A 24269-nucleotide genomic window follows, 5' to 3' on the forward strand; every position below is an offset into this window, starting at 1 on the left:
TGAAACACTCTGAAACTCTGAAACACTCTGAGACACTGAAACACTCTGAAACACTGAAACACTGAAACACTCTGAAACATTCTTCACATTTATTATGAGGAGCAGTTAACGGTGCAGCTGCTCGCAGCTCATTGGTCGGCTCGGTTGTCACTCCGGTTGTCACTTATTTTGGCCGAACAGCCCCCTCACGCCTCTCATTGGTCCGGGCTCACGTCAATCAGCCGAGCTCCTGCTTTCATTGGGCACCTGTCCGTGCGGGGGTTTAACGCCAGGGAACCGCCCCCGCCGAGCACAACCTCGACACCCCATTGGCCGAACCGTCCCTCATCAAGTGACGCACATGAACACCGCGTTGTGATTGGTCGCCTTGAAACTCAATCACGAAGACGCCCGGAGTCGATTGGCGAGCGCGGCCGTCACTCAGCGCCGAGCCGCCCGCGGATTGGCCGCGCGGCGCTGGCGGGCTCCTCCCCGGGCTCGGCGTTCGAGGCTCGCGGACAGCGAATGTCGTCATGAGCGGTGGGTAGGAATTGAAACATTGGTGTTTATATCTGTTTCTACTGCGATAAACCGGGAATTCACACCGAGCCAGAGCACCGGGCGGTATGTGGCACGACCCGGTGGGTTTACACCGGGACGCGGGCAGTTCCGTGAACCGAAATAAGCCTCGCACTTCCGGGAAGGGGCTGCCTCTTTCTGTAACGTTATCAAAGAGTTTGCAGCTAGCTAAGTGTGTGGCTAACGGTGCTAAGTGTGTGGCTAGCGGTGCTAAAGTAGCTGCTCCGTCTTCACTCCGGAATGCGGACGTGCGTTTCCACCAACCATCCATTACACAGAGACACAGGCTTGTTCCAGGCAGCGGTCCCGGTTCAGTTCGCTGAATGAAGCTGCACACGGACACTGTTAGCTTGAGCTAGCTGCTAGCCGCTCGAGCCAGCTCCGGTGTTAGTCAGTGATGCTAGTTAGCTCCTCTGGCTAACGTTAGCTGCTCCTCCACAGCCAAGGCAGTGTGTGTGTGTGTGTGTTTGATGGCGGCGCTGTGTTTAAGGCCGCGCTGGGTTTTCTCTCCCGTGTTTGGCTCACAGGCGGGACTCGGGACTCGAACACTTTGTGGAAACGTGGAAAAAGTGGGATCCCCGCTGCATCTGCTCTGGAGTCACGCAGCCACGTTTTGTTTATCCTGTAAATGCATGTGAGCCAATAGCAGGTCGAGTGGGCTGAGCAGGTTTTCACACGTTCACAGATCCGTGCGTTTCTCCATCGGGGCAAAGTTCAGTGTTGACACAGAAACGAAACAGCTGATTGATTCTGTTGTGAATGTTCACATGTGAGAGGAGTCACAGAGCTCAGCTTCGTGATTCTGTCCTGTCAAATCTAACAGCTCCTGATCCAAACAATGGTGTTACCTGGAGAAAGTGAAATCAAAAGTTGTTATTGTTGAAAATAATCATGGTTTTTGCCGCCACCTCTGCCAATGAGTTTTCACCTCTGTCCGTTTGTTGGTTGGTTGGTTTGTAAGAAAGATTACGCAAAAGTTACAGATTACCACGAAAACTTGGCTGAAGGACGCAATATGGGTGAGGGTTAGAACATGTTGAGTTTTGAAGCAGATCTGGATTGGGGGGATGGACCCAGGAATAATTTCTCAGAATAATTCTCGACTCTAGATGAAAAAATCAGGAATGTTTCACACAGACTGTCAGAAGAGTCTCTGAGTTTTCTGGAAAAGCCTCGAGATGAAGCTGTTTGTTTGGTTTTGCTTTTTTCCAAAGTGGAATGAAGTTGTGTTGTTAACGAGACGAATACTTTGCACATCAGCGTGTCTTACAGCTGGAGTGGATCTGTGATGAGCCGGTGCAGACAGAGCAGTGCTCGGTGTTAGTCACGTGGTTACGTGTCACCTGCTGTTTCATTTCAAGGGTTCGCTGCCTGTTCACACACCATGAGCCCAATGGATTTTTTGCATACGTTCAGGAATGATGACAGATGTTGAGTTAAGCCTCAATATTCCCACCAAGCACCAGTGAAGACAAAACTGTACAGCAGACAAAGTGCTCCGAATTAATTTGCACATTTGTCTGATGCACTTGTATTTATTTCAGAATATATATATATTTTCAAAACCTGTGATTATATTTTGTGTACAGTCTATTTTTTCACATTTTCCGCCCAGAATAGGTCACCAATTGAACTACGCCATATGTGTAAAACTTTCCTTGAGTAATTCCTCATGACATTAACAGCCTCAGCCTATTCTGTGTTTACTGGAGATTTACCCTGCTCTTAAACTATCGGACACCCTGCCCTGACTGTCCTTATGCTGACTGTCTTAATAGAATGTAATATACACAGTAAACTTCCTGTCTTGCCCTAATGCATTTGACCGCCGTCCAACATTGTATTTCTTTAGAGAGCATCTGGATCATTGTGTTGTTGGTGCTCAGATGTTTCCAGGACGAAACACAGGAACTCTCAAGTCCACTCAGTTTACTTCATTAGAACCAGTTTACTATGGTTTTTGTTACTTTACACTTTAAATAATGAAGATAAAAAAGAATTACACACAGTTCTACTTTATGCAGTAAAGATCAAAAGCATCAGTAGGTTTTATTTTAAATTCTCTACAACAGACAGGAGCTGCTTTACAGCTGCCTTCAGACATGCACTGAACTCCAGATGATCTCTCCTGGTGTCTCTTTAGTCTTTAACACGTCAGTCACACAAATTCTCCTCATCTGTGGTTAAGATAAAAATGCCGACATCACTATTTGTGAGTTTATGCCGTTGTTAGCACAACTAGTGACCTTGTTAGTGTAATAAAGGATGTTTATATATCAGATGTTGACATCGCGGTGCTGTCTCACATCTGTTGTGTAGGAATGTGATGATGTTGAACAGCCTGAATGTGACTGTCCTGTCTGTGTTTTCCAGAACAACAGGACAGTATGGCCACCACTGTTGCTGTCAGTCCCAGTGAATACCTTCAGCCCTCCACCGCTTCCACACAAGTGAGTGACGGCCTGCTGTTGTTCACTGCTTCTCTCTGTCTCTGTCTCTCTCCTGCGTTCTTCACACTCTTTCAACTCATGATACACTCTTGTGCACGCTGCAGCACTGTAGGAACATTTTGGGCCATTGTACCAATTTTTATTTTATTAAACGTGCATTGGTTGATGATTTCAAACATGTAGCCTGATCTGACATATTTACTTCTTTAGCAGTCCACACTAAATACAATAATTGTGACACAACACTAAGTATCTGAGCATTCACGGTTTTGACCTAAATAATCCAAAGTCCACTTACAAGCTTTTTTCACAGGTAACTTCAGCTTCGACTGAAGCGTTTAAGTGGACTAAAAGTCATCTTGGATTTTGGTCACTGGAATATTGTGATAAATGTTAAATTATTCCTCGTAGCGTTTTCCCTTGAACATTTCCAGAGGGGCTATATGTGAGAACACAAATGTCCGAGTCAGTTGCGTGGCACATTTTCCTGACAGTCCCATTGTAAAGTGTCCGGTAAATGTCCCACTGAGTCCAGGTGAGAGTGCAGCAGAAGAATGTCAAAAAATACAAATACCTCAGGATGAAAAAGAGAATTTGGTGATAAGGACAGAAGCCGGTGTGGATGTGTTGAACGGGTCCGACCCGGACAATCTCCTGCTGCGTTTCTTATGAGAGAAAGACAAACTCTGGAAAGTGTCAGGGCACAATTTTCCTGGCATTTATCGAGTTGATGCCTGGAGCAACTGACTCGGACAATTGATAATTTCAGGAGGAGGTATCCAGAGTTCAGTAAATGTCATGTCTGTATCACGTTCTTGGTGATGGCCCAGGTACATGAAGTTGTCCAGTGTAGATAAAGTGTTTGAAAATAGCTGAAGCTGACATTCACGTAGAATGCTTCCTTGTCCTGCAGCTTGAGGATCACACACATGGACGACAGAGGGACACAAAAGCTTTGCAGGTGGAAACTCACATCTACAACACCACAGCTAATGACACAGTTAATGACACTGCATGTGCTTCTCATCGGTCACCATCACATTATCTCTCTCTCGGCGTTGACCTGTTTCTGCTCAGGTCGGTTTAAATGCCGACTGTGTGAGTTGCATCTGAGTTGTGTGATTGTGTATCTGCCTGCAGGACACCCAGCCCTCTCCTCTGGCCCTCCTGGCTGCAACCTGTAGTAAAATCGGCCCTCCTGCTGCTCAGGCTCCCGTCACATCTCCCCCAGCGCAGCCACAGCCTCGCAGGCTCCTCCCTATAAAGCCAGCTCCGATCGCCCCCGCTCCGCCCAAAAACCTGGGTTTTCTATCAACCAAGGGCAATGTTATCCAGCTCCCTGCCGGCCTGGGCTCCACGGCCCCCGGGAGCCCCATCGTCCTCACTATCCAGCAGAGCCCGGCTCGCAGCAACACTTCGGCCCCCGCCAACATCCAGTACCAGGTGGTGCCCCAGATGCAGGGGCCCCAGACTATTCAGATGATGCCGCAGGGTGGTCAGATCCAGCTCATACCAGGCACCAACCAGGCCATCATCACCACTCCAATGACTGTACCGGCCCCCGCGGCTGCCACCGCTCCGGTCACGCCACAGAAGACTGTGGCCATCAAGCCCTCGCCTAAGTTGCGTAAGCCGAACAACTCTGCTGGAAATATGGTGCAGCTGCCCGGCGGGCTCACGCTGCCGCTCAACGTGGCGACGGGAGAGGTGGGTGGGACTCAAATCATCACAGAGACGGCCGCTGCCACTCTCACTCCTGGAAAGGGACGACGAGGGAGGAGGAAGAAAGTGGTTCTGGCTTCACAAACTCCGCTGTCTCCTCCTGCACAGGCCGCCTCCCCACCCCCAGAGCAGATGGAGACGATCCTGATAGAAGCTGGTGACAACATCATTCAGGTACGTCTGCGTGCTGCAGCAGAAAAGCTTTGAAAGCAACCAAATCCCCTGTTTTTGTTATTTTCTCCGGCCAGTAGTGATAAACAAATATCCAGTGTTGTGATGAACAGTGTTCATGCTACGTTTCTGGACTTGTAGGGACCAGTGACGTCCCAAGACTCAGTTGATATTAGGACAGGTGGCAGTCACTCATCGGTCCAGATGTGAGTGAGCATCACAGCGTGACCTCTCTTCTCCTGTGTCTGTATTCGCAGGCTGGTAACAACCTACTGATCGTGCAGAGTCCTGGGCAGCCGGCTATGGTGCAGCAGGTTCAGCTGGTCCAGCCCAAACAGGAATCTCAAATGGTTCAGATCCCGCAGCAGGCACTGAAGGTGGTGCAGGCCGCCTCCGCCACGCTGCCGCCCGTCCCACAGAGACAGTCGGCCCCTACGAGTCTGCAGGTCACTCCGACAGATCCATCGCCAACACAGGTATTCATTTAAAGTTCCACGGTTTTGCTTTAATGTTATTAAAGTATTCATCCATTTTCTCTTCAGTTATAAAAAAAAAACCCTCTGACAACATTTTCTCTGCTCAGATCTTCTTCAAAACAGCGTCGGGTGATTGGCAGTCAGTTCTGCTCCAGGACTCGGTCTCCACAACGACGACCCCCACCACGTCGGTCGCCACCACCACGACTTCGCCACCGGCCTGCACCAAAAGGACGCTGGCGGGGGGGCGGAAGGAAAAGACTCTGGCAAAAATTGCCCCAGCGGGGGGGATGATGGCGTTGAATCCGTCGCAGCTCCCCTCGGCAGCGCAGGCGGTGCAGACGATCAGCATCAACGGGGTCCAAGTTCAGGGAGTTCCTGTCACCATCACCAACGCAGGGGGTGAGTGGATGAGAGCTCGTGTTTCCAAGTGTTGGTTGATTAAAATCAAGAGAATGAGTTATTTCATTTACTCGAGAAAAAGATTCAAACATGGAACAACAAACAACATGGAAGCTGAATCATTTCAGTTTTTTCAGTAATCCAGCTAAAAAACCAACAAACAAACCAACAGGTGAAAACTAAAGAAAATGAATTATATAAAAGTAAATATGTACTCCTGCTCTTTCTAAAAACTTTGACAGAAGTTTGAGATCAAATGTTGTCGACCTATAATCACATCATTCATTATTTTTTGGTGTTTGTGAAAAAGGTCGTGGGGACATTTTTTTTGTCAGTAACAAAGTAATCGTGATAATTCTTCAAAAAAAGAAAAACACAACAGACTGAATTTATATAATAATAAAACATGAACATGAAATACACAACTTGAAAACGTGTTCAGTAAGTTCTCATGCATCATATTAACAAATACTACAAGACCAACTTCTGATTGTCAAGAATCTTTTTGAATAAAAAGATTAAGAATCCTTTCATTTAAATGCAAAGTTCATAAACTGCAGATAGAAACTCCATCTGTTGAGAATATTTTGTCATGTGTCAGTTTCATGTTGTCATTAATCATTGATCAGAGTTTCTGTCCAACATGAAGCCGTCTCTCAGCTGGTCGTCCAATTAGAGGATCTTGGCTGCTGCGTCTCTCACTGTGCGTCTGTCTCTGTGTTTCAGGCCAGCAGCACCTAACGATGCAGGCCATGCAGGGCGGAGGGCTCCAGCTGGCGGCGCAGGGCCAGTCCGCAATCCAAGTCGACCAGACCCTCACTCTGGAGCTGCCCGGTCAGCCCGGAGAGAAGAAGCGACGCATGGCGTGCACCTGCCCCAACTGCAAAGACGCAGACAAGAGGTGACGTCTCTTTAGTTTATAACGATACGATAGATTTTCTAGTCCAGGTTTTTTTTAGGGCTGTGGTTCTGGAAGAAAGTGAATATAATTGTTATATATTATGAAAGATTTGAAAGTTTGACCCCGGAAACGGTTTTACTGAACGTGTTTGTGCGTGCTCGGACACGCTGCAGGCCCGGGGAGGTCGGGAAGAGGAAGCACATCTGTCACGTCCCCGGCTGTGAGAAGACGTTCAGGAAAACGTCGCTGCTCAGAGCTCACGTCCGGCTGCACACCGGCGAGAGACCCTTCGCCTGCAACTGGGTTTTCTGCGGGAAACGTTTCACACGCAGTGACGAGCTGCAGCGGCACGCCAGGACGCACACAGGTGCTGTAGACAAGTTTGTAATTTTAAAAAAAAATCGTCCGGCGCTTCGGACGTGATCGCCCTCCTCACTTTTTCTGTTTCCCCCACAGGAGACAAGCGCTTCGAGTGCAGCCAGTGTCAGAAACGCTTCATGAGGAGCGATCACCTGACGAAGCATTACAAGACGCACATCAACACCAAGAACCTGTGAGCGGACTGTGCGCTCAGCGTGTTCGCAGACAAACTGTTAGCGGAGCTGCAGAGGGGACGAAGGGAGACTGTGACTTATCCCATAATGGGAAATACTCCAAAAAAACAGTCCCTGTGTCTCCTCTCATTCCTCTAGGACGCTGCGTAGTGTACAGAGAGATCCTTTCCGACGGACTTCAGAGTGACCCAGCAGATTTAATAATAATAGATTATTTTTGTTTTACGTATCCCTCTGGTCCGAGCGGAGGCCAGAACCAGCTACGACTGAACGTAGAAGCGGAGGCTCCAGACGCAGACGCAAAACTCTGCCTGCTTATTTATGAACTTCTTTGGTAGAAGAATTATTCAGACAACGACACCTACGACCACCGGACTCCAGTCACAGTTTCACAAAGAGTTTCCATCTCTTCGGTTTTGTTTTTTCTTCCCCGCAAATCCTGCTCGACTTTTTGTTTTTCGTGGAAACTTCGGGGAGCTCTGAGGAATCGTCTGTGAAGAAGCAAAAAAAAAAAAAAAAAGGATTTGACACAGTGTTTTGTGATTTTACCAGAAATATCTTTTACCTGGAAATTATCTATTTGTGTTTTAGCAGAAGTTTTTTTTGATGATTTACCCCCAAAAAAGTTGGGGAACACGAGACTTTCTGAGTTTCCATTGGCTATTTTTAAAGTGTGTATATGCGTATTATTATACATAATATTATTAATGATAATAAACTATTTATATCTTTTTTTTCAAACAGTTGTTACAAATTGATTTGGAATAGATTTGACATAAAAATGAAAAAGACTAAATGAGAAAGTTGAAAACGACGAGTTGAAAAGAAAGAAGTTTGAGAATCAGTTCAGAGGAAACGGCTCAGAAAGATTTCAGACTCTGGAAGAGTTTCACAGTTCAGGCCAAGTTGTCGCTGTGCCTTAAAAGTTGTCATTTACGTTTTAAAATAACTTTTCAAATATGCCACAAACCTTCTGGACCGGGATCAGTTTAGTGATGACTTGGTGAAGAGCAAAGTTAAATGTTACAGACGGCAACTAGACGCCCCAGGTGGTGAAAGAAAGTTTAAAAAAAATGTAGATTGACCTTCTCCTGCAATCACCCGTGGAAAATACTGTCGTGTGTCTGGTTGCTGAAGTTTCCGTGGCAGCGTCACGCAGAAAGTTTCAACGCTGAATTTATATTTAAAAACAAATATTTGAGGTTGTTGTACAGGTTTGAGCTTTAATTGGAAGATCACAGAGGCCCGAGGACTGATGCTTGTGAAACACCACGCGAGAGAGTTTGAAGTGTGTCACGATCAGCCGCAGCAAAAAACTGGGCTGGGATGAAGTAAGATTTGTTCGAAACAAGGAAGCGATGGTTCATAACGTCTGAGATGAAGAGGGAGGATCGTACGAAGCGTGAGGGCGTTCACAGGACAGTTCAATAATCCAGGTTTTGTTCTGGTGACGTCTTGTTTAATAGATTTAACAAATGTGGCGACTGCACTAACAACCTGTCACACGTGAAAGTACAGCATGTATACTACCTACAGTTCTCTACGCTCAGAGAGGCACTGCAAAGATATTCAACTTTCTGCATAACGTCTTCACTTCCTGTGTAATCGAGGCGACGGGGCCACGTTGACCTTGTTTTTAGAAGAGAAATAAGGTCCGAGTGGTCTCTGGAGTCTCTGGGTGCTTTCAGCTGAATTCAGTGACATAATGTTGAGGAGTTGATCACCCGGCGACAAACCCGCTCTCTTCCCTCTGAACCCACGTTGCCACGCAGCAGGTACGCTTACGTCTCGGACCGGGTGTCGAACTTCAAAATGTTTTGGTACCAAATGTTCGACCAGATTCATACTAATACTTTACCAAATAATTATTGATTCTAATAAAAACGTTCAGATATTATTTTATCGAATATCGAATTCTTTAGCTAACCGGAAAAGTATTTCAGTATTTTGTATATTTTTAAAAAAACATGTTTTTACTCCTCAAAAAAAAAAAAAAAAAAAGTACGTTTGGTATCTGTGCCAGATGATTTCCAGTCCAACTTACTGTTCGTTCAAACACAATTCCAGGGTAACTGCTCTTCTGCTTTATCACAGTATAGTTTTGATTTGTAGCCTATGCATTGCTGTAAATACCATCGGATTTCCAACTCTTTGGTCTAACTCGACAATCATGTCACAAGATGCAAAAAAAAAAACCACAACAACAAAAAAAAAACGCTTTCTCAGGCCTCAGTTTGTATTTGATTTTTTTTCCAGCTATGTGATAGCTTTAATTCTGACTTTTCACTCTGATGACCAGCATTAGTCCGACTGTACAGTATTCACATGTAACTTAAATATCATTTGCTCTAAAGCAAACATACTGTTGCTTATATCGTTTTTGATATAATGAAGATGTACTCACCGCTCACTAGGTCCTCAAATCTGTTTGACGCTCGCTTTTCCCTTTTTATCCAAGAAATACAGCGACTTCTTTTATAATAAGCTTTTTGGTCAAATGAGCTCGGTGCCATGGGACAGCCGCTAGTTGAGTTTTCACTGTGGCATGTTTTGATACTGTGACATACGTGTGCGATGGATGGTGCAGCCTCGCTGAACACGATCCAACAACGAGAGTGAGATTTGACCAAAAAGCTCAGAACAAGTCAGATATGTTTTTAAAGCACTTTGAGTTCAGTGCTTCACGGCGGCGACAGACGGTCTAAAGCGTAGGTGGCCAATATTTGGTGTATTTTTTTAAGAATGTGTCCGAAGAATATGCGATGCCATTGGGACGGATAGAAGGAACCTGCTCATATTTATGTTCGCGTCTGAATATGTAAATACAGTGTGTGTCTGGTAGACACGGTTAATGTAGGATATTAAAAAATAAAAGCGAAGCTGCCCAGTGTTGAGGTTGGCGCGACCAGCCCTGAAGAAAACAGACTTTGTACAGTGTTCAAGGAATAAAATATAATGTGACATCATATAGCTTCATTCCTGCTTTGTATCAGACTTCTAGATCTTCTTTTCTATTGAATTTAAGATGCCTTAGATAGCTACGCCCAGTATTTAATGATGTTTTCTGTCTAATTCCAGGTAACAACATTTGTAAAATTCCTTCTGTTGTTTTTAACTTATGTTACATGCTGATGTCATGTGCACTGATCCAAATCCCTGGTTCCAAAATCTGTAAATTTAACCTCGGTTGTAATTAAACGTGATGAGATTTTCCAAATTAAGACTTTTCTCTAGCTTGGTTTCTATGAATCAAGAGCTTCTCCTTCTCCACATGTGTCAATACGATGTACTGCAGCCAGCGCTGTGTGTTTATCAGGAGAACCCAGAGAACCAGCAGTTCATTTTATAACTTGTATAAAGGTGCTAAAACCTGACGTTTGCTCCTTTTCTACATCAACACCCTCAATAAACAACTCAAACTATTTTCGCGTCTTTCATTTTACTCTCATTTTAGTAATTTAATTTTAAATTATTAGTATTATATCAAGTATTTCAGTAACTGCAGCCGTATACGATTTTGTTTTGTTTAGTGTTTCTTGGCAGAAGTCTATCAATGTAATAAATGTGACAGTCGGTCAAGAATCTTAAAGTGCAGATTTCTTTCCATTGAATAACTTGTTAAGTCATTTTATTGAGATATTTAATATCTGACCTTTGAATAAAATAAAATGGAAAATAAAATACAGATAGATATCGTGTCTCTGAGTATATAATTTTTTTATGTAATAGTTTTTGCATTCTAAACTATAATTTATATTTTAATGTAGAATCTGTTGCACCTTTAACAGTTTTCTTTCATTGCAGCAAAGTGAACTAATAATAATTTCCTGTTCATTCTGTGAAAAATGACTTGATGTTGTTCTTGTCGGTGAGAAAGTTTTATTCCTCAGCTCAGAATTAAAAATAAACACTTTCTCTCGTCTTTGTCCTCAAAATGCAGATAATACCTAATCGTGACGTTTAAATGTAAAATAGTTGATGATCAGATATTAAAGGAGAAAAACAATAAAACACGTTATAAATAAATAAATTCATGAATTGTGAAAATACTCCACCTTTTTCATGGAACTCTTATTTTGAAATGTTTTTTCGCCCGCGTCATCAGAAGGGGACAGGACGTGAGCTAGCTGGAAGCCGGTGATGTTTGAAAGATGTTCGGCTCAGTGACGTCATGTGGTCGAGTTTAACGTCAACACGTGTGTGACTCGTCGCGCTCTCGTGTTGTTTTCGTGTTTTTATCGCGACGTCGCTTCAACAAGCAGCAGCACAAAGGTTTGTGTTGGCTAAGCTAGTTAGCTAGCCTTGTTTGTTTACATGCGTTGGCCTCAGTTTCTCTCTGCTGCTCTCAGCTCAGAGGATTTAAGATGGAAGCGGCGGGTTGTTGGTCAGTTTCTGGTGTTTTCACTTGTCGTAGCTTCACGAACTGAACTTCCGTCACTGAGAGAAGGAACCAGACAAACTGGTTGTTCCTGTGAAATCTGTTTCATTCAGTGTTAGAGGACGTGGAACCTTTAAATCGATGACCTCGCTTCAGACCTCGCTTCTGTGTTTGTACGTTTTTACATGATCAACTTTCGAACTGGTCCATAAATATTAAGTTAGAAAGGTTTTCCAGCATGTCAGTGTTCGTTTATCATGATTTTTGTTTGGATCTCTCGGAGGCAGAGAGCTCAACTCACTGCACACGAAGAAAACACAAGCAAAACGTCACAACACATGCAACGTGCACAGAAACGTGCAGCAAATTGTGAACACGACAATGGAAATGTTTCCGGGGGGGGACACACAAAAAAGTGAGGAGCAGACTTCAACAAGTTCAAAAAGCTTTAACGTAGAACCTGCACACATTTGGGTCACGCTCCACTCGCCAGCAAAATTTCCTGGAAGTCCGTTGAGTAGTTTTTGTGTAATCCTGCTAAATAACTAACAAACCGACGCAGATGAAAATAAAAATCACATATTAATGTTCTGTGAAAACTGACCAAACTAAAACGAGCTACGTTATGATGAGAACAGAAAGCGATTGGATCTCTCAGGACAGATGTTAACACCAAGTGTAGAACACGACTCTCATCTCATACAGTTAATAATTCACGTTGTTGTGTCGCTCTTCAGATGTTTCCTAGAATGACGGAGGTGAAGTAGGAGGAGGGATGAGTGACTTCGGACCAGCGGAGCTGCTCGCAGGCCTCTGTCACACGGACGAGGAGAATCCGTTCCCTCTGTGGCAGAATGGACACGTCAGCTCCTGTTTCAACCAGCTCGTCCTCGGAGCGCTGCCTCACGCTGTCATGGCAATTTTCAGCGCCTGCTACCTCAGCATGGTCAGGTTGGTCACATCTACGATTAAAACACTGATTTATTCATATTCTTACGGGTGGGTTCTACTCTGAGCTTCCTCCTGACCCGGTCTCTAAAGCTGAGCCCAGACACCCACTAAACGAAATCTTAAAGTAGCTGAAGATTTAAGATAAAGTCTCATTTCTGCTCCTCAGATGCAGCCTCCTGCAGACGTCTCCTCCCTGTGGTTGGACGCTCAGGCTGGTGTCAGCTCTGTTGGCTGCGCTGCTCTTCACTGCAGACGTCGTCCTGGCGAGCGTCCTGCAGCAGGGGGACATGTACCTGGACCTTCTGACTGACAGCTGTGCCATCCTGGCCTGGCTGCTCCACTTCAGCGCCATTACAGTGCTCCAGAAAACAGTTTTCAGGAGAACCAGAGGACCCCTGCTGCTGCTTCTGCTCGTTCTGCTTTCAATCCCCAACCTTGTCATCACCCTGATCATTTACTGTGAAAGTGACGGATATTTAAACATCACAGAACCTCTTAAACTGACACGATTTGTCCTCGCCGTGGCCCGGACACTCCCTCTTCTGGTTTACCTCCTGGCGTTTGCGTTTCCCTGCATCAGCGATGCCGGGTACACCTTGTATATTAACGCTGTGGACGGATCCCCGCTCATCTCAGACAGCACCCAGATGGACACAGGTGAGATGGTGGCGGAGGACGGGAGCGGCTGCACCTCTCGACTCTTCTACCTGTGGTTGACTCCGCTCCTCAGACGAGGGCGGCGAGGAGAGCTGGACCGACCGGCCGATGTTTATCATCTTCCTCGGAAACTTCGGACTAGTGTGGTTTGTCGATACTTCCATCAGTGCTGGGAATCCTGCAGACGAGGGCCGGTCGCCAGTAACGACCAGGATCAGTGGCCCAGGCCGGTGAGCGGGAACCTCCTGAACGGCACCTGGAGTTCACACTACCTGGAGGAACCACTGGAGCTGGAGGGGGACGTTGGCCTGCTGAGGGTCCTGCACAAGGCGTTCGGGTCGAGGTATTACATGCTGGGTTTGCTGAAGGTGGTGGTCAACATGCTGGGCTTCACAGGTCCCCTGCTCCTCAGCAGTCTGGTGAACTTTATGGAGGAAGACAATGCCCCGGTGAGCAGAGGAGCCTTGTGCGCTCTCGGGCTTTTTGCCACCACGCTGCTTTCGTCCATCCTCCGAAACATCTTCTCCTTTGAGGTATCCAAGGTGGCGCTGTCGGCACGCGCCGCTCTGGTGTCGGCCATCTACGGCAAAGCCCTGCGGGTCAGTGGCAGCAGCTTGGCCAGGTTGACTATGGGAGAGGTGGTGAACTTGATGAGCACGGACACCGACCGTGTGGTCAACTTCTTCAACAGTTTCCATGAGCTGTGGAGTCTGCCCTTCAGTTTCAGCATCGCCCTCTACCTGCTGTATCTGCAGGTGGGTGTGGCTTTCCTCGGAGGGCTTGGCGTGGCACTGCTGCTGTTGCCGCTCAATAAGTTCATCGCTTCACGAATCATCAGCAACAACAAACACATGCTCAGGTTCAAGGACAGCCGCGTGAAAGTGAGACCTCTTGTTCTTTGACAATGATATAAATAGGATTAAATCATAATTTTGTCTTCTTCTGAGTCTCTTCTCTCTTTTCCAGCTCATGACAGAAATCCTCTTCGGCATTCGTGTTATCAAGTTCTACACCTGGGAGCCTCACTTCATTCAGAAGGTCGCCGACTGTCGCAAACAAGAGCTGTCCCACCTCAAGGCCATCAAATACCTCGACGCCATGTGCGTGTACACGTGGGCGGCGCTGCCGGTGGTCATCTCCATCCTCACCTTTGTGACGTACGTGATGCTGGGACACCAGCTGACCGCAGCCAAGGTAGAGAGTGTTGATGTGAACTGTGTGAAAAAAAAAAGAAAAAGACATACATTTTTATGTTACCATAGAAAACTAGTTTGGAAAAAATCTCATCCAACCAAGTGAATTTTTTCCGCCCCTGTAGGTTTTCACCACGCTGGCTCTGGTGGGAATGTTGATCATCCCACTCAACTCCTTCCCCTGGGTCCTCAGCAGCATCCTGGAGTCCAAAGTTTCTCTGGAACGAATCCAGCGCTTCTTCAAACTGACCAACCAGGATCTGCAGGCGTACTATGCTCTGGGTAGGCTTGTGTTGAAGGACCGACATCAGGTCCTGCTGTTTTATTTGGTCTCATTTGGTCGTTCTGTGAAAGATTAATGAACCTCCCTCCCAGTGAAATGTTAAATGTCTTTGTTTTAAACATCTGTCCACAGTCTCTCCTGAGGACGACCAGACGTCGGTTCTGTTGAGCCAGGGGACATTTTCCTGGCAGGGGCCTGGTGGTCCAGACCAGAGCAGAGAGGGAGGGAGTGAACCTGCGAAAGGGAGTTTGATGCTGCACAGCCTCGATCTACACGTCACTAAGGTACAAGACAGCAGCTAAACCACTCACACTGATAAAACCTTTAAAGGGGAAACTAGAGCTTTGATTTATTTTAGATTGAAAAAAAATACAATGTTAGATTGAAAATTGAATGTTTTTATTTCCATGAAGAGTTTAATTCTTTTCCCGTCTGGCTCAGGGCTCTCTGGTTGTTGTGGTTGGTAAAGTCGGCTGTGGGAAGAGTTCCTTATTGGCTGCGCTCACTGGGGAACTCAACAGGTACAACTCCTCAAGACGTCCCTCAAAATATTCAGATTCCACTCAGTATGAATGTTGCTCAGCTACACAGACAGTCAATTAAAATGGACGTAGACCCCGGGGCCGTGATGGGACGCCAATACAGAAGTGCTTGAAACTCTCTGTTATGACCAGCAGGGGGCGACTCCACCGATAGTTTCTATAGAAAACGTCTCTTCTCACTTTATAACGTCAGTAAACTTTGTCCTCAGGAGTTTATGTCTCAGTCTTTTTTCAAACAGCTGATGTTCGTTTATCAATTCTGATCATTTAGAGTCAAGCAGACCAGGAAGGATACACAGTGTGATTGACGGCTAGTATTGTCCAACGGGTGCAGGTGGGCGTGTCTTTTACGAGCGGAAGGCTTCTTACTTATTGTTCACTTCTGCAGTGCGTCACAGTTCCTCCTCTCTCTGCAGGATGAGTGGTGTGGTTTACGTTGCAGACAGAGAGGCAGGCTTCGGGCTGGCCTCTCAGGAACCGTGGCTCCAGCATGCATCAGTACGAGACAACATCCTGTTTGGCAAAGACTACGATCCCGCCTTCTACCAGGCCGTGCTCGAGGCCTGTGCTCTCGCAGATGACCTCAACGTACGATAACTTACATTTCTTATTTGTTTTATTTCCTGTTGTGCGTATTTAGTTACAGTATTTGTCGACATCACTACTTTCTTATTTTTTATTCTCTTTTATCTTTAACGAATTATTTTCTGTAAAATCTGAATATTCGTGGTCCCCAGAAGATAATCAAGTCTTCACGCCGTCATCAGATCAGAGGATTTTTCTTAATCTTTATCCCCAAAGGATCAATTCATTTCATTTTGGACACTGAACTTTTCTTGTGCTACTTATCTGACTGTTTAACGTTTTCTTTTCAAACATTCGTTCTGTAATGTTTCTGCAGGTTTTGCCAAATGGTGACAAGACAGAAGTGGGGGAGAACGGCGTGACTCTGAGCGGAGGACAGAAGGCTCGGCTGGCGCTCGCCAGAGCCGTGTACATGGTCAGTCCTCCACACGAACCGTCCATCTGCTTCAAGCTCGGAGAGACACTGAAGAAGTGTCTTCCAGAGAAAGTGTTCGTCTGCGAGGAGCAAAAAAAAAAAAATCTTCGTCAGAACATATTTTGTAAATGTGTAGAAAGTAATTTATTCATAGAAGTTATTTGTTTTGGCAACAGAACAGATGCTGATTCCAGTTTTTAAGAAATAATGAGAACATTGGTTAAAGGATCCTTCTCTTGCTGGAGAGGTCACAGGTCTAACTAGTCAGATTACAGAAAGTCCAGTACTGTAACTTAATTTTTCATGGGGTTTATTTTCACCTCAGGACAAAGACGTCTACCTCCTGGATGATCCGCTGGCGGCTGTCGACACGGACGTGGCTGAACACCTCATGCAGAAATGCATCATGGAGCTCCTCAGGGGAAAGACCAGAATCCTTTGCACACACCGTATAGAGTTTGTGGACAAAGCTGACACGGTGGTCCTCATGGAGAATGGAACAATAATCAGAACAGGTAGGAACTGAAAACTCAGACGGGTGTTGGTCATAATCAGCTCACAAGCTTTTGTTTTAATACAAACTTTTAGAGTTTACCACAAAAAATCTGGACATTGTTATGTTTTATCACTGATTCCACTTCTTGGTTAATTCACTGCAGAGTCAAGGACTTGGATGAGATGTATTGTCTGTGATTTAAAGGCCTTAAACACAAACAAATGATTATTGTGCTTATTCTTGGGGATGAACATTATAATCCAGTGCATCACAAACAAGACTCCAGCCTCAGTTTCTATTTCGCAAGTCGTAGCTTTGTCTCCTAGTGTGACTGACAAATAGTATTTCATTAAAAAAAAAGTTGTGTTGTTTAGATTTTCTTTATTCGTGTGTGGAGACTGAATCGTCCCTTTGCTGTTGTTAAACAGGTTCTCCAGCAGAAATCCTCCCTCTGGTCGAGGCTGTGCCGAAGAAACGGAAGAACGACCAGAATGTGAGAGAGAAAGGTGAAGTTATTAAAAAGAAGAAACGTAACAAAGCACGTTTTCTTTTTCTCGAGCATGATGCTGTTCTCACTTTGACGACTTGGTTTTCATTTGGAATCTTCAATGAAAATAACTATTCCCCCTTGTTGTGGATATTTCAGATGATGAATCATTTAAAATAATTTTTTACAGCCCTTACGTTCGTCTGTTTATCCGATCGGTTGCTGCGGTTCTGAAGTCTGACACACTTTCTTCCTGGTTTTGACAGATGCTGAGGAAGAGCCGGGATCGCCGCCTGATCTGTTGCTGGATGATGATCCCGACCAGTCGGGGGCGGAGCAGAAGCAGACGGGCGGACTAGCGTGGAGAGTTTACCAGACCTACTGGTCGGCTGTGGGCGGAGTGCTGGCCTCCTCCATCCTGATGTCTCTGCTCCTCATGCAAGGTCGGGAGTGAACGCTCGTGTTTTCAGTTTTCGCTGAGGCTTCATCTGAATTTGTCCAGACTTAAATGCTGTGATTCTAATTTTTCTGTGACGTCAGTTTATCAGAGTCCATCGCAGGTTTGTCTCAAAGGACGTTAGAGACAACAAACACAGGTACATCCAAAGATCAAAACCAAACTAAGCCCAAACTAGAAGGACGTTCTGAGAGCACACACCTTCACCAGGGCTCATCTCGCCATGTCGGAGTATTTCTCATGAATCATCTAGACTGTGGTGGGTCGGCCTTTTCTATTCTGTCCTGCCACAGTTTCATGATGAACCAAGTTAGAGATCTCTTACGTTTTGTAAGAGATCTCTAACTTGGTGTTTTGTTCTGTTGCTGCAGCTCTATCCATAAAGTGTTTACTGTCCACGCAGAGAGTCAGACCTCGGAGTTTCAGGTGCAGTTGTGCTCATGCAATGATCAGTCCGGGTCTAGTCCGAACCCTGACCCCCGCTGCCGCTGTAGATTGAATTCATTCTGTGGGAAACGCTGCCGAGCAAAAGATTTTCCTGGATCTGAACAGATTGGAACCAGACTGGGTTTTGTGTCGATGTTGTTTTTTTAACAACAAACCACTGTTGTGTTTTCTTTGTGGTTCAGCCTCTAAGAACGTTTCTGATTGGTGGCTCTCTCACTGGATCTCCGAGCTGAGAAACAACGGTTCCACGAGGCCGAACGGTTCAATTCCAGATTCCTTCATCTCCTCTCAGCTGCTGCTCTTCTCACCTGGACGACTTTTGTATGTTATATTACATTTAATGTTTCTTTATACGTTTATTACTTTAGACAATTTCAGTCCCCTTTTCAAGTGGAGTTATTTTATGTGTTGTCAGAACAAACAAGTTTTATAAAAGGATTCAGTGTCGTCTCTTTCACTCACTGAAATGTCATTGTCATTGTCTTTAATTCAGCTATGGAAATATTACAGTTTTATTGTGAGTGTATATTATCTTTATATGATTATTTTGCCTTCAATGTATTTTTAGAACAACGTGTGAAAGTCTGTTGTTACTGCACTGAGATTGTCAGCTTTACTTTACTCTGAAATTCTATTTAAAATATTCTGTCTGTCCCTCCAGGTCTCCGCTGTCCTCTGTGCAAACGTTCTCGTCCAGCAACATGAGCTCTGACGTCAGGTTTTACCTGACCGTGTACGCCTCCATCGCCGCGGCCAACACCGTCTTCACTGCCCTCCGATCCGTCCTCTTTGCCTACGGAGGCATCTGTGCCGCCACAGCCGTCCACAACAGGCTCCTGGATCGAGTCCTGAAGGTGCGTCATCGCAGTCCCACAGCGACTGTCAGGGTACCAGGGGATACCAGGGGGCGCCAGTATGAGCCGAGCAGATTGAGTGTTTGTCCTGTTTGGCAGCACCAGCTGAGGTTTAGAGAATCGAGCTGGTGACCGGTTTTCATCTCCTTACCTCAATATTGTCTGGTTCGGTCCCACTGCTCCCGTCATCCAGCTGTTTTCAGTGTCTTGGTTCCTGTTGAATGTGTAAATAAATAATTAATTAATCTGATTAACAACATTGTGAGACTATAATATGTCAGGGTTTGTTGTGAAGACAAAATATCTCAGATACAGACGCTGCCATCTTTTGCCGATGACGTCATTCACAGTCTCAGCCGACAAATCGACCAACTTCTCTGACTCTGAATCAGTTTGTTGACGAGCGATGAGACTTAACGAGCTGAAAGAAGCTACAGTGCTCCATCGATCCGCAGGAGAGCTGGTCTTCTCCAGGTTCATCACCAGTCGTCATGTGATTCAGTGTTGATGTCAGAATAGCAGCTTCTTGATGAATCTATACTTCAGATGTTTGTTTCACCTTCAGTTCGTTTGAAAGTTGAACATAACCAAACTCAGATCACCACTTCCTGTTCGTGACCCCCTCCAGGCCACGGTGACTTTCTTCGACACCACCCCTCTGGGACGCGTGCTCAACCGTTTTTCATCAGACCTGTACAGTGTGGACGACAGCCTGCCCTTCATCCTGAACATCCTCCTCGCCAACATCTTCGGCCTGCTGGGGATGTTGGTGGTGATAAGCTACGGCCTCCCCTGGGTGCTCGTGGCGACGCTGCCCCTGGCTCTGCTTTACCACCGCACGCAGCACTTCTACCGACACACCTCCCGGGAGCTGAAGCGCCTGTACAGCCTCACCCTGTCCCCCGTCTACTCGCACTTCTCTGAGACGCTGACTGGGCTGGGGACCATCCGGGCCAGCGGGAGCTCCTCCAGGTGAAACACAACAGAACCTTTTTTAGACCCCCGACATCTGAACGTCTGCACAGTTTTCTAGAGCAGCTGACAAACGACTAAATAACTTTGAACAAACAATTCTCTAATTACACAATGACTAGCTGCCAGTTCATTGAATCAGAGCGACACTAAACTTCCGGGACGTCTTTGTTCCTCCAGGTTCGAGGAGGAAAGTGCTAAACGTCTGGAGCAGAACCAACGCTGCCTCTTCCTCAGCAACGCCGCCATGCAGTGGCTGGACATCCGCCTGCAGCTGATTGGAGTAGCTGTGGTGACGGGCCTCGGGGTGATCGCCGTCGTCCAGCATCAGTTTCACTCTGTTGATCCAGGTGAGACGACAGCTCAGTTCGGTGACCGTGCACCAACACGTGAGTCGTCTAATTCCCTTTCGCTGCTTGTGTCGTCCCCGTCAGGTCTGGTGGGGCTGTCCCTGTCCTACGCTCTGTCCATCACGTCCCTGCTGTCCGGCCTCATATTCAGCTTCACTCAGACTGAGATGCAGCTGGTGAGCGTGGAGCGAACAGAGGAATACTCCACCGGCCTCCCCACCGAGCCACAGCAGCAGAGCGCACAGGTCAGACCAGAATCCTGATATTACAACATCAGTTACAGACGAGGACGGACAACACGAGCCACTTGATGTAGTTTCTTCAACAGTATTTAGTCATTTGAAGGTTCATTTTCTTCCATTTTCAAATGTGTTGTCTGTAAAAGTAGAAATGTCTGTTTCAGCTTCCCCCTGCGTGGCCCGAGCAGGGCTGGCTGGAGTATCGCGGTGCGGTTTTGGCGTACAGGGACGGCCTCCCTAACGCCCTGGACGAGGTGAGCCTGGTGGTGCGACCTGGGGAGAAGGTGGGCGTCGTGGGACGCACAGGCTCCGGCAAGTCGACGCTGTTCCTGGCCCTATTCCGTATGGTGGAGCTCAACCGGGGTCAGATTCTCCTGGACGGGCTGGATATCAGCACGGTGGGCCTGGGTCAGCTCAGGTAGGACTGAGTGTCTGGAGACCTCATCCAGGTCCTCACGGTTTCTCATACGTTGTCTGTAAGTTAGTTTTGAACAAGAGTTATGACGTGTGTGTGCTGTTGGCGCCCTCTGCAGGTCCAGGTTGGCCATTATTCCTCAGGACCCCTTCCTGTTCAGCGGGACCATCAGGGAGAATCTGGACCCGTGTGGGCGACACTCAGACCAGCAGCTGCTGGACGTCCTGGACCAGTGTCACCTCAGCTCTGTGCTGGACCGGATGGGTGAGACGGTGGGGGAGAGGGGTGAGACCAGTGAATTAGGGATGAGCAGGAGAACTGTGTCTCTTTAAAATGAAAGCACCTGACTCAAAGAACTCCTCCCGTCACCGCTCAGCTGGTCACTGTCATATTTACACAAGATTCCGTCGCAGACTGAATTTATGATCTTTGTCTTCTCCTCGTCCTCGTGACTCAGGTTTTATTTGTTGGTGGACGGAGAACAGGAGGTTCACAGAAAGAAAGATGCTGTGGGACTTAGACTCCGTTTATAGAAACAGACTGACGGTCCAGAAAGTGAAGCCAGTGTGGACGGGCCTAAAACCTGTGTTCTCTGGAAACACCTACAGGGGGCGACTCCACTGGTGGTTTCTATAGAAGTCTATGAGAAGAAGACTGATTTATATAACGTGTGTGTGTCTCAGGCGGTCTGGACGCTGAGGTCGGAGAAAGAGGAAAAAGCTTTTCTGTGGGACAGCGGCAGCTTCTGTGTCTGTGCAGAGCTCTGCTGACTCAGGCCAAGGTGAGAACTCTGCTGTTCGTCCATCGTCTCTTCTTCCCCCGAAGAGTTTCTGACTCCAAACACTGAAACTAACACAAATATATTAGTTTTCTTTGTATTTGTAGTTATTTGTGATAAAGTTGTAAAACCGTGAAGTATCAAGCCTCAGTCACGTTTCTTTGGGTTTGATAACGACATCTTAGGAATCATCTACATTTTTTTAAAGAATATTCTGAATATCCACACGTCTTTTTTTAGAGCAGTTCATTAGAGGAAAGCAGCTTTGACCCTTTTAATTCCTTCGCTGCTGCAACTTGAGGTCACAACTCGTAACGTACTCTCCGTTTTTTGAAGGTGCTGTGTATTGATGAAGCCACAGCCAGCGTGGATCAGAGGACGGACAAACTGCTGCAGCAAACCATCCGAGACAAGTTCCAGGACAAAACGGTCCTCACCATCGCCCACAGGTGAAAGGTTTCCTAATTCATGATCCTGATATATTCACATGATCTCGTTATATTAAAGTCAAACCCAGGTGGATTCTCAATATTCAAAATGTCATATTTGTTAAGTTGTTTTTGTTCGACAGTCTTTGTCCGGAGGTTTGTGTAGACTCACGGATTATGAATCAACTTGTCGTCAAAGTGGCACAAAACATTTTACCTCTTCAACCTCTTCACATTCTGACCAGTTGTCAGAACGGGTTGGATCTCAAAGGTCACAGGTCACAGGGAATAAACGTGTGATTGAAACGTCATGTTTACGTTTGGAAGTAGCTCAGTCGTCTCTGTGCTCGTGTCCTCAGGATCAACACTATCATGGACTGCGACCGGGTGCTGGTGATGCATGCTGGGAAGGTGGTAGAGTTCGACACGCCGACCGCTCTCTGCCAGAGCGACGACTCCATCTTTCAGCGGCTGGTTGCTGGGAGATGAGACCGAGACGACTCAAAGACAGAGGACGTGTCTCTGGAATCTGAAGATGTATTTTTATACTTTACTGCTGAGAACTTCTGTCCTCACGTCTGAGGACAACGTTTCTGTCACAGACTTGAAATACTTTTATATTTTTTCATCGTGGAACGGACTCTATTTGTTTTTACAGACATTTAGGGCTTATTTAATTTAATTTAATTTAGTTCTCTGGAGGAACTCTCTGATGAAACAAGGACGACCGAGATGGATTTTTAGGGGCTGATACCGATATTAGGGATCGTACAAATTCTGATATATTGGCCGATATATATATATATATATGTATATATATATATGTATATGTATGTATATATATGTATATGTATATGGATAAATCGGCTCCATCTCTCGAGTGCAATCATTTATTTCAACTTATTCAAACTGAAAACAAATGTGAACAAAAGCAGGTTTTTCTGCTGAAGCTTTGTTCTCAAGCTGAAGTTTTTCGGATCTTTTTAAACATATCGATGGTTTTGTCGGTTTCGTGTTTGTTTTTGTTCCGCTGCTTTATTTCCTCCTGTGGTTTTTCTCTGTGGTTGATGAAGCAGCTCAGTGGTTCTGTTCATTCTGGAATGTTTTGGAGAGAACTTGAAATGTGAAGTAGACTTCCTGTTGGGTGATAGTAAACACTGGTGCTTCCTGTCTTGTTACATTTGAAATCTACTGAAATGTCTCTTGTTTTATTCACATGTTCACATTTTCTTTCTTTAGATTGTTCAATGTGAGACTTATTTACCTGTTTAGTTTTTTATGAAAAGCACATTCTTTGCACTTTGTCTGTGTAAGATAATTATTATGTAAGACCATAAGCTCAGAGGTTTCTTGGTTCATTTATCGATTATTTTATTTTGGTTACCTTTTTTAAGAGCAGAAGTTTTTCTTATGAACAAACTCAAGTTCTGTTTTTATAACTTGAAGGACCATGAATCCGTCCGTCATCGTCTTAATCAGATTCTTTTCCTCGATCGAAACCTTCAGCCTTTGTGTTCGTCTCCTTCTGCGGCGACTGTGAAGTCGTTTCAATCAGTTTTTATACCAACACGTATTTTCATCCTGAACGAATCTGTTGATTGTTGATTCATTGTTTGGTCTGTTAATCTTTTAAACTGTGAAAATGAAACTTTACATGTTTAGAAAGAACTCACACAATCAACAGATGCTCCAAACGATCAGTTTTCTTTCAATCAACCAAACGACCGATGGACTCTCTCGAATGTAAACGCTGAATGAAATGATTTAAACTCAAACAGTGATGGTTTTTCCGTCACAGTGAAAAAGCCATTGAGTTCAACACATTAATCACTTCTTGTAACTCATCTTGTGAATAATGAAACTAGAAAAACAATAAATCTCCTCTGCGCTGGTTATAAATATCGTCGTCGCACCTGTTTTGCTTCTGCAGGTTTGTGTGAGGACGTTGTTGTTGTGTCACAGTCTGGAATCACACTCGCACCTTTTCAGCCTGGTTTACATAATAACTGTGAATGTGCCTGAACTCCGTGTTTCAGACGAGAGTGAGTCACTCGGTGAACGCCTGCCGCTCCCTCCTCAGGTCAGCTGTTTTATAAACTTATCGTGTT

General features: G+C 45.7%; 2 protein-coding genes across 12 annotated transcripts; both read left to right on the plus strand.

The window, feature by feature from the left end:
- Positions 1-389: 389 nt before the first annotated feature.
- On the plus strand, positions 390-7975 carry sp2 (sp2 transcription factor). Of its 10 annotated transcripts, XM_069529479.1 has the most exons (10): positions 390-519; positions 2932-3008; positions 3922-3969; positions 4149-4715; positions 4839-4904; positions 5159-5377; positions 5485-5779; positions 6506-6680; positions 6854-7047; positions 7137-7975. In XM_069529479.1, exons 1-10 carry the CDS (start codon positions 513-515, stop codon positions 7235-7237), a joined length of 1749 nt encoding a protein of 582 aa, XP_069385580.1. In that variant the 5' UTR covers positions 390-512; the 3' UTR covers positions 7238-7975. The 10 variants fall into 10 exon arrangements, with proteins under 10 accessions (XP_069385580.1, XP_019967355.1, XP_069385581.1 ...); XM_020111796.2 differs by having other exon boundaries at positions 4149-4904; XM_069529480.1 differs by lacking the exon at positions 3922-3969 and having other exon boundaries at positions 392-519.
- A 3343-nt stretch (positions 7976-11318) lies between these two features.
- abcc10 (ATP-binding cassette, sub-family C (CFTR/MRP), member 10) lies at positions 11319-24060 on the plus strand. 2 transcript variants are annotated; one of them, XM_020110944.2, is made up of 22 exons: positions 11319-11506; positions 12350-12563; positions 12730-14101; positions 14187-14414; positions 14539-14695; positions 14829-14980; positions 15138-15217; positions 15655-15826; positions 16140-16238; positions 16564-16753; positions 17163-17240; positions 17488-17664; positions 18308-18446; positions 18787-18979; positions 19608-19951; positions 20132-20301; positions 20386-20546; positions 20705-20958; positions 21074-21219; positions 21639-21736; positions 22070-22182; positions 22521-24060. In XM_020110944.2, the coding sequence occupies exons 2-22, from the start codon at positions 12388-12390 to the stop codon at positions 22648-22650; spliced, it is 4629 nt and encodes a 1542-aa protein (XP_019966503.2). In that variant the 5' UTR covers positions 11319-11506; positions 12350-12387; the 3' UTR covers positions 22651-24060. The 2 variants fall into 2 exon arrangements, with proteins under 2 accessions (XP_019966503.2, XP_069385575.1); XM_069529474.1 differs by lacking the exon at positions 11319-11506 and adding an exon at positions 11671-11785.
- The last annotated feature ends 209 nt before the right edge of the window (positions 24061-24269 follow it).

This window comes from Paralichthys olivaceus, chromosome 8, assembly GCF_024713975.1.
Source record: "Paralichthys olivaceus isolate ysfri-2021 chromosome 8, ASM2471397v2, whole genome shotgun sequence".
NCBI classification, from domain to species: Eukaryota; Metazoa; Chordata; class Actinopteri; order Pleuronectiformes; family Paralichthyidae; genus Paralichthys; species Paralichthys olivaceus.